Consider the following 15,537-nt stretch of genomic DNA (forward strand, 5'->3'; position numbering starts at 1 on the left):
CCTGGAGCCCAGACTGAACAGCTGCTGCTCCCCCAGTGGGGTCTGTGCTGGGGAGAGACCTTCATTAAAGTCCTCTCTGTGCCCAGCCAAGATGGGGACTTCCCCTGGTGGCTGCAGCTAGCCCCCTAGGGCAACCCTGGGCTTTTCCCACACCAACTCCTGAGCTGGAGCCTGCAGGGAGGAGAGAGAACTGAGGGAAAGGGCTGGGGCTGGGAAGCACAGTGACTCTGCACAAAGGGCCCCTTTCAGGGACCTGCTGGTGAGTTTGTACCGGAGGGGGAGGGGGTTCCCCATGAGTCTGTGGGTCCCCAAGCTGCTGCCCCCCAGTGACACAGCCAGGCTCACCCTGGAGAGGAAACACCCATGGAAACAGGACAGTCACCAGTTCTCCCAGGCAGAGGTGGGAGGGAAGGAGACAGGAAGGGGAGGGGTGAGACCGAAAGGAGCAGCAGGAGGAAGAAGTGAGGAGGGAGGTTCCCAGCTCCCAGCCTGCCGGGATCCATTCCATGATCCCCCGGGGCCGACTGACTCTCCTGGGAACAAGGGGAGGAACGGAAAGAGGAAAAGCCAGTTCCTACCCTGGCCGAGTCACAGTGCTGCTGGGGAGATGCGCTGCCCTCTGGGCCAATGTCAGGGGGGATCCCCCAAAGTGGCTCCTTTGATTCTGCTCTTTTCTAGACTTTGTCTTAGAGTAGGGTTACCATATTTTGTGCCTCCAAATGGAGGACACTCCACAGGGCCCCGGCCCCGCCCCCAGCCCCGCCCACGCCCCGCCCCAACTCCGCCCCCTCCCCAAAGTCTCCGCCCCCTCCCCCGCTTCCCGCGAACATTTAATTCGCGGGAAGCCTGAAGCAGGTAAGGGGGGGATGGGGGGAGGAGGTGCGACCCAGGATGGCCCCCCCGGCGGCTCCAGCCTGGGGTGCCAGCCCCGGCCGACCACCCCCGGCCCGCCCAGCACTGCCTGCCGGCCCCCGGCGGCCCGGCGCACCCCCCGGCCCCGCGACCCCGGACCGGCTCCCGGACCGGCCCCCCGGCTCAGCGCACCCCGCGGCTCCCGGCCCGGCGCACCTCCGCGGCCCGGCGCACCCCCCCGGTCCCGCGCACCCCCCGGCCCCGCGACCCCGGAGCGGCTCCCGGACCGGCCCCCCGGCTCAGCGCACCCCCGCGGCTCCCGGCCCAGCGCACCCCCCCGGCCCCCTCCCCCGGCCCCGCGGCCCCGGACCGGCTCCCGGCCCCGCGGCCCGGCGCACCCCCGTGGCCCCGCGGTCCCGGCCCGGCCCGGCGCACCCCCGCGGCTCCGCGACCCCGGACCGGCCCCCCGGACCGGCGCACCCCGCGGCTCCCGGCCCGGCGCACCCCCGCGGACCCCCCAGCGGCCCGGCCCGGCGGGCCCGGACTGGCTCCCGGCACCGCGCCCCCTGCTCCCCGCCCGGCCCCGCGCCCAGCCCGGCCCGGCACTGCGACCCCGGCCCGGCCCCGCACCAGCCCCGGCCAAGCCCTCCCTCCCTCCCGATTTTCCCGGACATGCCCGGCTTTTGGGGATTTCCCCCCGGACGGGGATTTGAGCCCCCAAAAGCCGGACATGTCCGGGAAAATCCGGACGTATGGTAACCCTATCTTAGAGACTCTGTCCCTGGGAGGGTTTTAAAAGTGTCTCAGGGGGTTCAGTGCTGGTGGGAGGGCCCGGGTCTGTGTTGTAATAAAGTGACTGAGGGTTTTCCTAGCACAGCAGAGTCCAGAGCGTCTGTCTGCAGGGAGAGAGCCTGGGGGGAATCAGGGTGTGAAATGGACTCAAGCCCCTTCTGAAACCTCTCCCATCGTCCTTCTCGCCTTGACAGGCTGAGGAATCACGTCCGCGTTTCGCTTCAGATCATCCCATCTTCCAGGAGACAGAGAAGGGAAATGGCTGTGATGGAGCCAGCTCAGGAAGGGGATTTTCAGGGAGTTGCAGGAGGGGATGCTGTAGGGGAGGAGGGGCAGGAAACACACAGTGTGTGATATACCCTCTGGGACACATTCAAACTGGGCCTGATTTTCTAAAATAGGCCGACTGGCAGGGGGAACATTTCCCCATTTCTGAAACAGGAAACACCCCCATGGGCAGGGCTGGGAAAACTGACCAGACTCCCAGTGCTGGAGCCTAAACTCAATACCCAGATGCTGCTGTAAAATATGACGGGAAACTGTGGGGATTCCTGTCCTGGCTCAGAGTTCTGCTTCCTATGTCAGCCTGTGGGGAAGAGAAGACCCTTCCCTGCTCCATCTGCTGTGGGGCGACAAAGAGCTCACACCTTCTCACCACCCCCTGAAGCCTCCTGGCTGCTCTGATTAGGGTGGAGGCAGGAATATGCTTTTCTGGACCTGCTCCCCTGTGACTAGTGGTATTGTGGCTGGGGCAGCAGGAGCTAAGTGGGGGACTCTTGTTGTTTCGGATGCCGGTGACCTTCGAGGATGTGGCTGTGTATTTCACCCAGGGGCAGGGGGCTCTGCTGGACCGCGCTCAGAGAGCCCTCTACAGGGACGTCATGCAGGAGAACTATGAGATGGTGACCTCGCTGGGTAAGGGATTCCTGGCCCCTTGGTTATTAGAAGGTTATGGGGTCTGCGTGTCTGACTCTGGTCAGATTCTTCCATGGTCAGTTAGATTTGAGGAGGAGGGTTACATAGTCCACAGCTCCATTGTGAGAGACTTTCATCTCCATCTGCAATTCGAGGGAACAGAAGAGTTAGAAGCCTAATGGACAGGTTAATTCATCCCCATCTCTCCAGCCTTCAAGGGGCCAGAAGCAGGGGATAGTCCTGCTTGTATTATTTCTTCTTCACACGCCGTTCACTGGCCCTCTTGGGACTAGCTCCATCCCTGTGAAGGGCTCTCGGTGCTGCAGGCTCAGGGGTGCTGGCACAGTTTGTACAGTGGGGGTGCTGAGAGCCATTGAACCAAACTGTAAACCCTGGATATAATGGAAACCACTTCAAGCCAGGAGGTGCGGCAGCTCCCCCAGCACTGCTGGTTCCAGCACCTATGTGCTGGTTTGGAAATAGGCAGGAGTTTAACTCCAGAGCTGCGTGTGCCAGAAAGTCCCCCAGAGCGCATCTACCCTGAGAACTCCTAGTGAGGGTGTGACAACACCCCCACCCCCAATGCCTGCTGCTCACAAAGGAGTTACCACAGTCCCATATAGGGTCAGGTAAAACTCAGGGAATGTTTCCTGTGACAAATACTCTGTAAGACTCCTGACCTTGCCTGATTTCACCCCCTGCGCAGGATTCCCCATTCCCAAACCTGACCTGATCGCCCAGCTGGAGCGAGGGGAAAAGCCATGGATCCCGGATCTCCAGGCCTCCGAAGAAAGGAAGAGCCCAAGAGGCACCCACACAGGTGAGGAATCAGGGAAACTGAGATATAAACATATGGTGATTGAAGGAAAAATCTGGGACTCTCAAAAACGTGCTGTGAGTGAGAGCCCTCACTTCCGCCCCATCTCACCCAGGTGAGGGCTGCAGTCAGCAGGTGTTGTATCATCAAGGCAAAATCAGTCACAGCTTCCCACCCATCCTGTTACCTGTCGGGAATTTCCTCCCTGTTTTTACTTCCCTGGGAGTGTTTGGGTGGGATGTGGTGGCAGAATCCAGTGTCTCCATCTCCCCCACAGTCACTGTGTTGTGTTTTGCCTCTTTGCTATTCCCCTTTCTGTCCTTTCTCCCCGGCACAGGCAGTGACTCCTGTCTGGATTCTCTCTCTCCCAGCAGGTGATAGGACAGGGAATGAGAGCAAGGAGGAGAATCAGCAGCAGGACGGTCCTGGGAAAGTGAAAACACAGGGGATGTTTTTGAGAGCTGAAGGGAATTTTTCCCAGTGCCTGGAACAGGGAAATGCCTGGGGAGATCGACACGGATCAGAGATGCAGCTGGAAAACTATCCCGAGAAGAAACTAGATGAATCCATTCAAGGTGGTGGAGGATGCAAGGATCCCAAGGAAGCCACAGTCCAGCAGAAAAGTCACAATGAAGAGAAACCCTACAAATGTCTTGACTGTGGAAAAAGATTCCGTTTTAGTGCATTCCTTATTAGACATCGGAGAACCCACACAGGAGAGAAGCCCCATAAATGCCTGGACTGTGGGAGAAGTTTTGGTGAGAAGTCAAACTTTATTATGCACCAGAGACTGCACACAGGAGAGAGACCCTATAAATGCCTTGAGTGTGGAAAAAGATTTAGTCAGAGGTCACAACTTATGGCACATCACAGAACCCACACAGGAGAGAAGCCGTATAAATGCTTAGACTGTGGGAAAAGCTTCAGTAGGAATCCATATTTAACTATACACCAGAGACTGCACACAGGAGAGAGACCTTATAAATGCCTCGAGTGTGGGAAAGGTTTTATTGGAAGTTCATCCCTTACTAAACATGGAAGAATCCACATGGGAGAGAGACCATTTCAATGCTATGAGTGTGGGAAAGATTTCATTCTTTGGTCACACCTTATTAAGCATCAGAAAACCCACACAGGTGACAAACCCTATAAATGCCTTGATTGTGGGAAAAGTTTCATTGACAAAACAAAACTTACTAGTCATCAGAGAATCCACACAGAAGAGAGACCGCATAAATGCTTGGACTGTGGGAAAAGCTTTATTGAGAAGTCACTACTTATTATACACCAGAGAGTGCACACAAGGGAGACATCTTTTAAATGCCATGAGTGTGGGGAAAGTTTTAGTCAGTGGTCACTCCATATGGCACATCAGAGACTGCACATGGGAGAGAGACCCTATGGATGCCTTGAGTGTGGAAAAAGTTTTAGCAAAAGTTCATACCTTACTAAACATGGGAGAATCCACACAGGAGAAAAACCTTATAAATGCTTTGAGTGTGGAAAAAGTTTTAGCCAAAGTTCATACCTTACTAAACACGGGAGAATCCACACAGGAGAAAAACCCTATAAATGCCTTGAGTGTGGGAAAAGTTTCCATTTCCAATCAGGCCTTAATATACATCAGAAAACCCACACAGGCGAGAAACCCCATAAATGCTTAGACTGTGGGAAAACTTTCAGTCAGCACTCACACCTTACTCAACATAGGAGAATCCACACGGGAGAGAAACCCCATAAATGCCTGGAATGTGGAAAAACTTTTGTTCAGCGCTCACACCTTATTAAACATGGAAGAATCCACATGGGGGAGAGACCTTATAAATGCCTTAAGTGTGGGAAAAGCTTCAGTAAAAGCTCAGCGATTACCAAACATCAGAGAATGCACAATGATGTAAGAGATCCTAGAAATAGCTTGACTGCAGGAAAAGATTCAATTTGACTTCACACATCAGTGATCAACACAACAGAGAGACCTTGAATGTGAGGGAGGCTTCATTTGATGCTCCAGGAGTATCAGGCATCAGCAAATCCGCACAGTGAAGAAACCTCTTAGATGTTCTCAGTGTGGAAAATGCTCCAAGTGGAGCTAACACCATGTTGGACATCAGAGACTCCTCCACACAGCAGGGCCATTCTCTGAGTGCCCTGATGAGGGCTGGCCATGGTGACAAATCCATTTCCTCGTTCCCACACACATCAGGGGCATTTGGCTCTCAAGGATCCAGCTGCCCATCACTGCGGTGAGGATCCAGCAGCAGCCGAGCATCAGCTGGTCAGTGACCCTCTGGCTCTGCCTGGTCTCAGCAAACCCCAGGCAGAGGAGGAGACGCCCCGATCAGCCCCTCCTCCCTGCTGCAGCCCTGGGTGCTGAGCTGATGGGCCAAAGGTAGGGGAAGGGAGAGAGAGAAACTCCTCCAGCTGCTCCCTCTGCCTGGCTCAAGTTCCCTCCTCTCCCTTTCCCTCCCAGCTGGGATCCCCCTGCCATGGAGATGAGGAGAAGGACACTTGGGCCAGGCCCCACCTTCACTCTAGACCCCTGTCCCCATCCCCCATCTTCCACCAGCCCCTGGGCTGGGCTCCCCCACTGACCTGGAGCTGTCCCCTGCAGGACGAGTGTCCCTGGGGGCTGGTAACTCCTCCACTCCCCGAATCCCCCAGGGCTTCAAATCAAATATTGAGGGACCAGGGCGATGGGTTTTGGGAAGGGAACTGGGGATTGAATGGTTGGGGCTAGTGGAGCTGGGAAGCAGGAGGAGCTGGGTGCTGAGGTATCGAGTGTTTGGGGATCATGGGATAAGAGGCAAGGGAGAGCACAGGGGTAGCAAGGTGCTGCTTCTCATCACTCACCCCCTCGGCCCCTTCTACCTGCCTCTTCTGCATTCAGACAGCACCATTATCAGAGCCTGGTTTCCACAAGGCCTTTTCTTGGAAGCCTGGATTTCCCACCTCTGCTACTGCAGTATCAGCCTCTGAGAGGGAAGCAATGTTTCCTATGGATAGAGCCCTGGCCTGGGACTCAGGAGACATGAGCTCTATTCCCAACTCTGCCAGCAGCTTGCGGGTTGACTTTAGAGAAATCTCTGCCTTACAGTGAGGGAAAAAATTGGGCGTGATAATATCAGCTTCCGAGTATCTGTCCAAGGCAGGGGAAGTGGATGGGATTAGCTAGTGCGTCTCCTTTGTTCCTCCTCCCCTTTTTCTAGTCTAGACTGACCCTGAGCAGTTTATTCCAACCCCCATGAACAAAGTGATTGTTAGAGTCATTAAGTGCCCCCCAGACAACCTCATACTGCTCCAGATTATGCTGAAAAGCATTTAATTATTTTGTGCTGTTTCTCCCTTATATACCAGCATTCAATAGATTCTAAAAGAGCTGGAGCAGGGACAGTAAAATAACGTGGTGTTTTACCTTCTCTGTTATTTGAGAGGGACGGGGTGAGTCCAGGGGATTCCCTCCGGCCCGCATCAACCTCACACGTCTTCTCTGACAGAGCAGCCTCTGCCCAAACCGTGGAGAGTTTATCGTTTTCCTTTTCTACCCCTCCACCTTCATGTGTGTCATTTACCACATTTACCTCAGTGTGCTTTGCCCACCATGCTTAGGAATCAGGGTTTGATTTTTTTGATCCTCAATCAGGTCCTTGAGGGCTGGCGAAGAAAATCCCACATTCCTGAAGGGGGAATTCAAATGAACCTCAAAGCACAGTTTCAGCTTCAATCCCAGCCTCCATCTATTGGTAAAGTGGCATCTGGAGTTTTCCCAGCCAAATCCAGATCATTTGTAGATAGGATGTTTTTGGTTAGATTTGTCTTTTTTTCCTTTTTCTTTTATTATGATGATGCTAAAACTTTTATCAATAACACAGACAAATAATGAGGCTGTGGTGAAAAAAGCAGGTTTAGTCTGTTCAGAAGGAAATGTGTAAATTTGTTCTCCAGATTTTGAGTTTTAAGATTCTCTGGGATTTCACTTTATGAATGGGAAAGTGGTTTGTAGCCCATTCTGCATTGTGGGTTTTTGTCTCTTTCCCAAAGGCTGTTCTGTCACATATTTGATATTAGATTAGTTTGAGAGAATGGAGCTCAGATTTACTGAGGACTTCAAAAGACAAATGATCATTTGCCAAAATAGCCCTTTCTGATTTTCTTTTCACGTTTCCCTAGCCTTTGTCATGAGATTTTCTTGTTCTTTGAACAATGACAATGTTTAGTACCTATCAACAAAAATACTGAGGGCGAGTGCTGGATATGCCCTCCAAGAGGTAGAGCCTGAAACAGGGAAGGAAGTTACTGCCTGATCCCTGCAGAGATTTGAGATACGCTCAGGATGGGGAGAGGGTGGGTGGGTGGGTGGCCAGGCCTTGAAAGGGCACTGTTTGCTCTTGTGATCCAGAGAGCTGAGTCTGAGAACTGTGAACTCACTGCACATCTCCCAGAGAGCGAGGAAATGTCCTATGAGTGCTGGGTGAAGTCATCCTTGAACTCTGAAGGGCTACCAGTGATGCCCCAAGAGGACTGATGGGGAGAGGAGTCCCCGTCTCCCCATTGCTGAGAGGAGGAGGGAGGGCAAATGCCTCTCTCATGGATTGTGAGTGTTTTTCTACCAACATTAACTTGTTCCTCTTTCCCTGGGGCACATGTACAGCTGGAGTAGCCACGTGCTGGACTGGGGCTGAAACTACCGTGCTGAGCTGGGCCTTGGATGGTGGTGGGGATTTAGCTTTTATTTCTTGCTTTGAAAAGAATAAAGTAGAATTTAGTTTCTCAAACTCCCAGTGTCCCTTGTCTTGAATAATGTGGCGGGGGCGGGGGGTCTTTAATGGACACAGCAGCAGTCTGGGAAGCCTCTTGGAGGTGTTATTTTGTCATCCCTGCGCTCCACATACTACAGGATCCGGCTGTAACATTTTCCCAGGGTGCCCTGGACTGTGAATCTCCTTGTTACCCCCCGCCCCTCATGCCTCAGTGTGAGGGGGAAGTGCTTCTGCTTAACTGGGTGTCAGTTCCCTGCCATCCCCAGCCTTTTATCTCCCCACCCAAACTCCCCAGGGCTCTGCCAGTCCTTATGTTGCTTTGCAGGTTACCACTAGGCACAACCTTGTCCTTGAGCTCCTCTAACATGTCCTTCTGTAGCATCCAGCCCCTTTCCACTGGACATTTAGAAATTCCCAGGTAAACTGTCCCCAAAAGGACAATACGAGCTTGCTTCATTCAATTGAGGATCAGAGCCAATATAACATCACAGCACTGAGATACAGTTTTAGTGAAAACAAACAGGAGTTTATCATCAAGCAATAAGACCAACTGGTTACACATCAATCACGAGCTATACCAGGAGCTTGACTTTAACAGGTAAAATCCATGGCTAAAGCATTCTCCCAGGGTCACCAGTTACCATCGCTGAGATCCCCCTTTTCATGAATGCAAAACATGCTCACCTGTTTGCTTCCTCAGGGATTGCAGTGTGCGGTTCTTGTCCCCCAGGTATAGTCCAGTAAACTGCTGCAGTGTACCTCCCTCCCATTGATTCTTCTCCAGTGTGCTCTTTCTGTTGGTCCTATATGCAAACTGGGCCTCCAATGTGTTCACCTACAATGCTTCATATGAATGGGGGAGACAGATGACTAGATATCCCTTTGTCTGGCAAAACTTGTTTCTCACCCCTGCTTTGATTCAGACGTTAAAACATATTTTCCAGTATATAAACATAGTTCCTTAAAGATCATCTGCCCACACTTCTTGTAATGATCCCGAGGAACAGTGTGACATGAGCCTTTATTAGGGACCTCGCATGACCCATTGTGGGTAAACAATATGAAAGCAATGCATTAGGTGTAGTGAGTTTGTCAGGCCTGATAGGCGTTGCTGTCATAGAACGATGTTCGCTTTTCCAGTTGCCATTGAGGGGCTCTTAGGTCATGCCAGAGCTGCCAGTTCTTTAGGTTTTCAGACTCTTCTATGGGTCTGTGGGGAAAATTTGAAATCTGCAAGGGAAGTCCCCTCACTGGCATTTCCCATTTGCCTGTCTCCCATGGAAGAAGAGTCAATCCGCCTGGGGAGGCATTTTTTTGAACCTAGGTGGAGCAGTTGTGGGTAGGAATGATAATAGTGTGCTTTGTAAAAGGGCTGTGAGGCCTACTGATGAAAAGTGCTATCCGAGAACCAGGCAATATTCGGATTTATTTTTGGCATAGCTCAGTTCAGTCTCCCAGATCCTAATGGAGAAGGCAGCAGCTCGTGACCCAGGATGAAAAAAAGGGAGAGATGGAGCGTGGCCTCATCTCTCTGAGCAGGGCCCAGGCCCCTCTGGACACAACAGCTACTGAATCAACTCCCCCCACTCCCCTCCCCTCCAGACCCCCATCCTGGAGGGATCAAGGGAAGTCCAGGCTGGATTAAGGCACATGCAACCTAGGAATGAGTCTGAGGCTCTGTTCATTGGCGAGGGGCAGGAGGGGGCCCTCAGGAGTCTGCCCCACAACAGGGGTAAGAAGGAGCTGTGTTTGCTACCCACTTAGGTTTGGTTTAGACTCACCCCCATTTCAGGCAGGAGGGTGGGAGGAACACGGCCAAAACTGAGTGAGTGATGTTGAGAGCTGGTCGGTGCCAGGGCTGAAATTGACTGAATGATGCTATAACCTCACAATGCCATTCACTCAACTTTGGACCCAGTGCCCCTCCCCCATTATGATGGGTGTTGTTTTGCCAGACGTTTGGCTGCGTGTGTGTGTTCTGTTAGCGTGCCGTCCCGGCTCTGCATAGGTAGCTGGCACAGCAGACCTCAACCAAACCACCCATTGACAACAAAATCTGTTAAGGTACGAAGGCACCCTGCCAGGTTTATTATCGACAAAGCACGGTCCTAGTATCCCGCAGACTCTACCGGACCACTAATGCGTGTATGCACATAACAACTGACCCAGCTCAGTCAGTGGCGGGACTTTCCACTGCCCCCTAGGCTGGACAAAGACACTTCCTCTGAGATACATTTTTATACACCAATACGAACAAGTTCCGTATTGCTCCTGATGTTACCAGGGTGCCAGCCTCTGACGTATGAGGGTGCCACCCATTGCCTTGTACATGTTGGTTCAATCAAAACATCCCTATTCATCATGCTGTCATCCTGACCTTATCTTTAGAATGGGTCAGTGTGTTCCTGCTATCTTTGGGGAATGTGCTGGTATCGAGGTGTTCTGGTACCACCCTTCTAGAATGTGTTTGGGTGCATGGCCTGTGCCTAGTACTTCTTAGGTATGTGGGTTTCTGTAATATCAGCCCTGTTCTTGCCAGATTCTGTGAGCAGGGCCTGCCTCTTGCTCACAACGTAACTTTGCTTTATAACAGCCAAGTTTTGACTGCTTTAGCTCAGGCCTCATACGAGGCCTCTGATACACGGGCCTATGTTTCAGGCCCTCTTCTCACTACATTCCTCCACTTTTTCTCTTTTTATGGAGAGGATGTTTACCCATGGTCCCGGAAAAGCATAATGCATGGACTGAAGATGACCTAGTGGGGTAAACACTGTTATGTGGTCACCTTACTTTGCCATCCATCCATCCATCCATCCATGTCCCATCTGTCCCTTGGTCTGCACATTCCTTCGTACGATGGATGGACAGATTCTATTTTCCAGTTGATTGTAGTCCCTTATAGTGGGCCTGGGAATGTTAGGCCTGGGACCATGACTGAGGCATGTAGTATTATCATTGAGCTTTAGAGTCACACCTAAATAATTAATACACCTCTACCCCTATAAAACGCGACCCGATATAACACGAATTCGGATATAACGCGGTAAAGCAGCACTCCGGGGGTGGGGCGGGGCTGCACATTCCGGCGGATCAAAGCAAGTTCGATATAACGCGGTTTCACCTATAACGCGGTAAGATTTTTTGGCTCCTGAGGACAGCGTTATATCGGGGTAGAGGTGTATATATGAAGCATATGGCTATGGCATATATATTTTTAGCATATATGGGTATATATGCATAGTATGTATGTGTACATATGACAGCACCTTATATCCAAGCATAACCATGTTTTTTCCAATCTTATGTTGTACTCTGGGCCTTTTACTTTGGTGCCACAGGTAGCAACACACTCTCCTGTTAGGGCAATTGCAGTTATCACCTGTCTCATCATTAGTAGTAGGCTGAGTGTTTTGAAATACTGGGATAGGCGTTGTTCTAGTGTATTCCACAATAGGATGTATATGAGAAGTAAAACAGAAATTTGAAGTAGTGGCACTACAAATGAGGCCTTTATATATAAATGTCTTAGTTACTACACAGTACTGCCCATTTATGTTATAGGTTACCCTTACTGCTGGTGGTCACCCTCTGGTAAGCTTTGCTGGGCAGGAACCAGGAACTGCTAGCTTCTCTGTTCCATGGATTGCATTGCTCTGTGATACACCAGTAGTTGATATAGATCCAGTTGTTTTTTATGGATGCTGTCTTTCAGATAACCTACTGAAGGGACAGTAACTCATTTAGCAAGTATTCCTGTGTCAGGATTTAGTATTGGTATCCAGACATTGAACAAGATTGTTTTGAATAACATGTGCCTCTATTAGGATGCAGTGTCCCTGACCCAAATTATGACTGGTACTAACAGGCAATTTATTTACCCAAATTGTGGTTATTATGTAACTTGTTTGTTTGTTTACCACTTTGTTTTTTCCTTGCCTTCATGTTGTTTGCTGGCATTAGTTTGTTAATTTTTACCTGTGTGGTGGTTAAACACTTTAGCAATGTTATGCACATTGTAAGTGACGTACAACAATACAGCACTAACACAGTTGCTTTTACATAGTAGCCAAGTTTAATTTAACTGACAATGGTTTTGGGGTGATTGCCAACTTAATTGTCCATATATGGTAGATCGAGGTGTATTTGACCAGTCTCTTATTTATAAAGGACTTTGTTTTTCTTTTCTTGATGCTTGGGGGTTCCTTCACCGTATACTGATATCATCTGGTGTCTTTGTGGTGTGATATCTTCTGGTGTCTGTCTTTGGTCTGTGGGATGCAATCTTAAACAGCTTAAGTTAGTTAACATAATAAGGTTTTTTGTTTGTTTGTTTGTTTGTTTCACATTTCTCTTGTTTTTAGTAACCCAAATTTAATACACAGATTAATTTACTGTGTTTACAATGTAATAGGGACCAAGTCTTTTATAACACAAGCTATACTTCTGCAATTGTTGTGTAGACATTCCTTTTCACTTGAGGTGCATTACTAAGGCCTTCGCTACACTCGGGACTTCACAGCACTGCCGCTGCAGCGCTGTGAAGCGCGAATGTAGTCGCACCGCCAGCGCTGGGAGAGAGCTCTCGCAGCACTGTATGTACTCCACCTCTCCAAGGGGAGTAGCTTGCAGCGCTGCGAGCGACCGTGAAGCGCTGCAGGCACAGATTACACTGGTGCTTTACAGCGCTGCACTCACTGTGCTCAGTGGGGTGTTTTTTCAGTGTAGCCAAGGCCTAATATTTTATGCTAAATGTAATGCTTAATGGCTAAAATAGATGCTCACAGTCTTCCATGAGAAGGTGTCTTGCTTTCCCTTGCTGAACACTTTGTTTTAGCAAAAGAATTAGTAACATAATTTTTACTAAGCTTTTTAGAGTTAATTTGCTTGTGATGCCAATTTCACTTTTGTTAACTGTTTAGATGCACAAATGTTAGCAACCACTACTTCCCTTAAACATAACTTAAAAGAGAACAAAAATTAAACCCAAATGAATTTTAAATACAGGTCAATGCAAATACTTTTAAGGTATTAAAGTTTTCTGACACTTGGTTGTGTTTGGGAGACAAATATGGAAGCATGTTGAAAAGGTGGAAACCTGTTGAAATTGTTTGGTTAGCTTTATGCATAAATTGTTATGTTTTAACATTTTTGCTATGACATTTTTATCACTATATTTAAAAGTACAAACAAGTTTATAAAAACCCAAACAAGAAATTAACATTTTGTTGATATTACCTTAACCTTAATATTGAGGTTTCCCCTTATATTTCTCTTTCTTTGAATAAAAAATAAAAATGAAAATGAAAAGCAAAACTGTGATTAATAAAAGAAAATTATTTTTGTTTGCAATTGCATTATTTGTTGAGGCAGAAATATATGTACATATATTTATAACGGAGACCTTGTTGAACTTTAAAAACAATGGTACTATGATGGTTATTCCCCAACCATAGTCTTAAAATAGTGTGGTACCACTTATATTTTTTTAAAAGGGTATAAACTTGACTTTTGTTGCAACAAAATAAAAAGTAGTCACATGACATTCACAACATACAACACAGGCAAACATACAGGACAAATTTACAATTAAAAACAAAGTGTGCCAGAATTCTATTTATAACTATACAAAATAAGGCAAACAAAAATAAAAAATAAACAAAAGGGTTAAACATATAAATAAGCGAGTTATTACCTATTTAAAACTTTTAATAAAAAATGATAAGTTATTTGCCACATTTTTTGTATTAATTTAGTAACTTAAGGCATTTTTATTACTTTATATCAAACTTTATTTTAAAACTCTGCTATCTGGAAATAAGGAAAGCCCATGTTTCAAATCTTAGTCAGTGATTAGAAGCAGAGTCTGCATTTCGTTTGCTTGGCAACCATATTTTCAAGAAAGTTTAGGAATAATTCCAGCTGTGGCATTCCTGAAGGGTCAAAATAATCTACTGGATTTATTTAAAGTAAAATGTTTACCTTGTTTTCTCTTTGTTTGTTGTTTTTGTTCTATTTTCAATTGCTTTCTCTTTTGGAGGTTTCTGTAAAAACTATGACTTTTAACTTTTAAAACAAAGAGAGAGAGCCGAAGTGAGGAGAGGCGGGGAAAGGAGGGGGTGAAGAGCAACCTAGGAAGGTAGCTAGACCTGAGCCAAGAGAAATTAACTCTATCAAGTTATTTGAAAGTACAGGCAGTAAACTGAGAAAGCATATAAAGGAAAAAACTTAACCACTATGTAAAAATATTTGAGAAAGAAGGTTCTATTTTTAGATATGAGTGCGGAGTGTGGTTCTGCAGGTCAAAGTAGTTGGGAACCTGCACACCTGGGAACCACACCCCTGGTTTTTATCCTGGCTTTCAGAGGAGAGTGGGAGGTAGTTACCTGCTCTTGTAAAATCTGAATTTGTTCCCCCAGTGTCTGTTGCTTTTGTGTGCATGCCAAATGGATTGCAGGATTGCCCTTTTTTTGGTGCAGTTAACTGTCTTTGTGCAGCTCCATGTGTTAATGTATTAATTATAGGTGTGTGACGAACTGGGCCTGTTCTCACGGTGGTCTGTGAATGCTGACAGGGGAGTGTGCTGGGATAGTCTGCATTGCAGGATGGGATCTGCCCGAGGGCGCCCGAGGGCGCATACCTGAGTGTGTAACATGAGAACCCAGGAAGGGGTTGAAGGTGAGGTGACTCCTTAGCCCGGGAAACTGAACAAAGGCTGGGGGAGGGGTCGCAAAAGGAGGGTGCTGGAAGCAGGCTAGAAGGAGGCTGGAGAGATGGCTGGGGGGCAGAGATGGCTCTGACCCCCCAAAGGGGGGTGGGCTGGCATGCCCTGGGACCCCAAGCTGGACCTAACTGAGGGGGGCCCTGTTGTCTGTGCCTGCAAGACCTGTCTTGGACTGTATTCCTGTCATCCAAATAAACCTTCTGCTTTACTGGCTGGCTGAGAGTCATGGTGAATCGCAGGAAGCCGGGGGTGCAGGGCCCTGAGTCCCCCAATATTCCGCAACAACTGGTGGCAGCGGCGGGATCTACTGCACCCCGTGGACGGCGCTTCCTGCAGTAAGTGACTGGGGAGCAGTAAAACGAAGGGGGATTGACGGGGACCAGGCGCGCTGAAGAGTGAGAGAGAGACGGTTATTACCCCTGGGAGTGTGTGACCAGCGAGAAGGACTTTTGCAGTAACAGGGTCCCCCGAGGGGATCGCAGCGAGTGGTCCCAGGGGCGGAGGAGTCTGCAGCTCGACCCTGGCAGAGAGGTGGTGACCTCGAGAAGGGCTGGCACACTAGGGGGCCCCCTGGGAACTGTGGGGAGCTGTGAGCACACAGGCCGGTGAGTGGCCAGCAGGAAGATGTATGCCAAGCGGCTTAAGAGCGACCTGGTGGAGCTGTGCAAGCAGAGGCGGCTGCG

General features: G+C 49.3%; 1 protein-coding gene across 1 annotated transcript in view; it reads left to right on the forward strand.

The window, feature by feature from the left end:
• The first annotated feature begins 2,495 nt into the window (after window positions 1–2,495).
• The window catches only part of LOC128847479 (zinc finger protein 850-like), a 36,584-nt gene continuing 23,542 nt past the window's right edge, over window positions 2,496–15,537 (forward strand). Inside the window, exons 1-3 of the mRNA XM_054046930.1 lie at window positions 2,496–2,559; window positions 3,266–3,379; window positions 3,748–5,270. Of these exons, the coding sequence (XP_053902905.1) occupies window positions 2,526–2,559; window positions 3,266–3,379; window positions 3,748–5,270 (1,671 nt within the window). The 5' untranslated portion in view covers window positions 2,496–2,525. The remainder of the gene's footprint in view (window positions 2,560–3,265; window positions 3,380–3,747; window positions 5,271–15,537) is intronic.

Source organism: Malaclemys terrapin, chromosome 13, assembly GCF_027887155.1.
Source record: "Malaclemys terrapin pileata isolate rMalTer1 chromosome 13, rMalTer1.hap1, whole genome shotgun sequence".
Lineage (NCBI taxonomy): Eukaryota > Metazoa > Chordata > Testudines > Emydidae > Malaclemys > Malaclemys terrapin.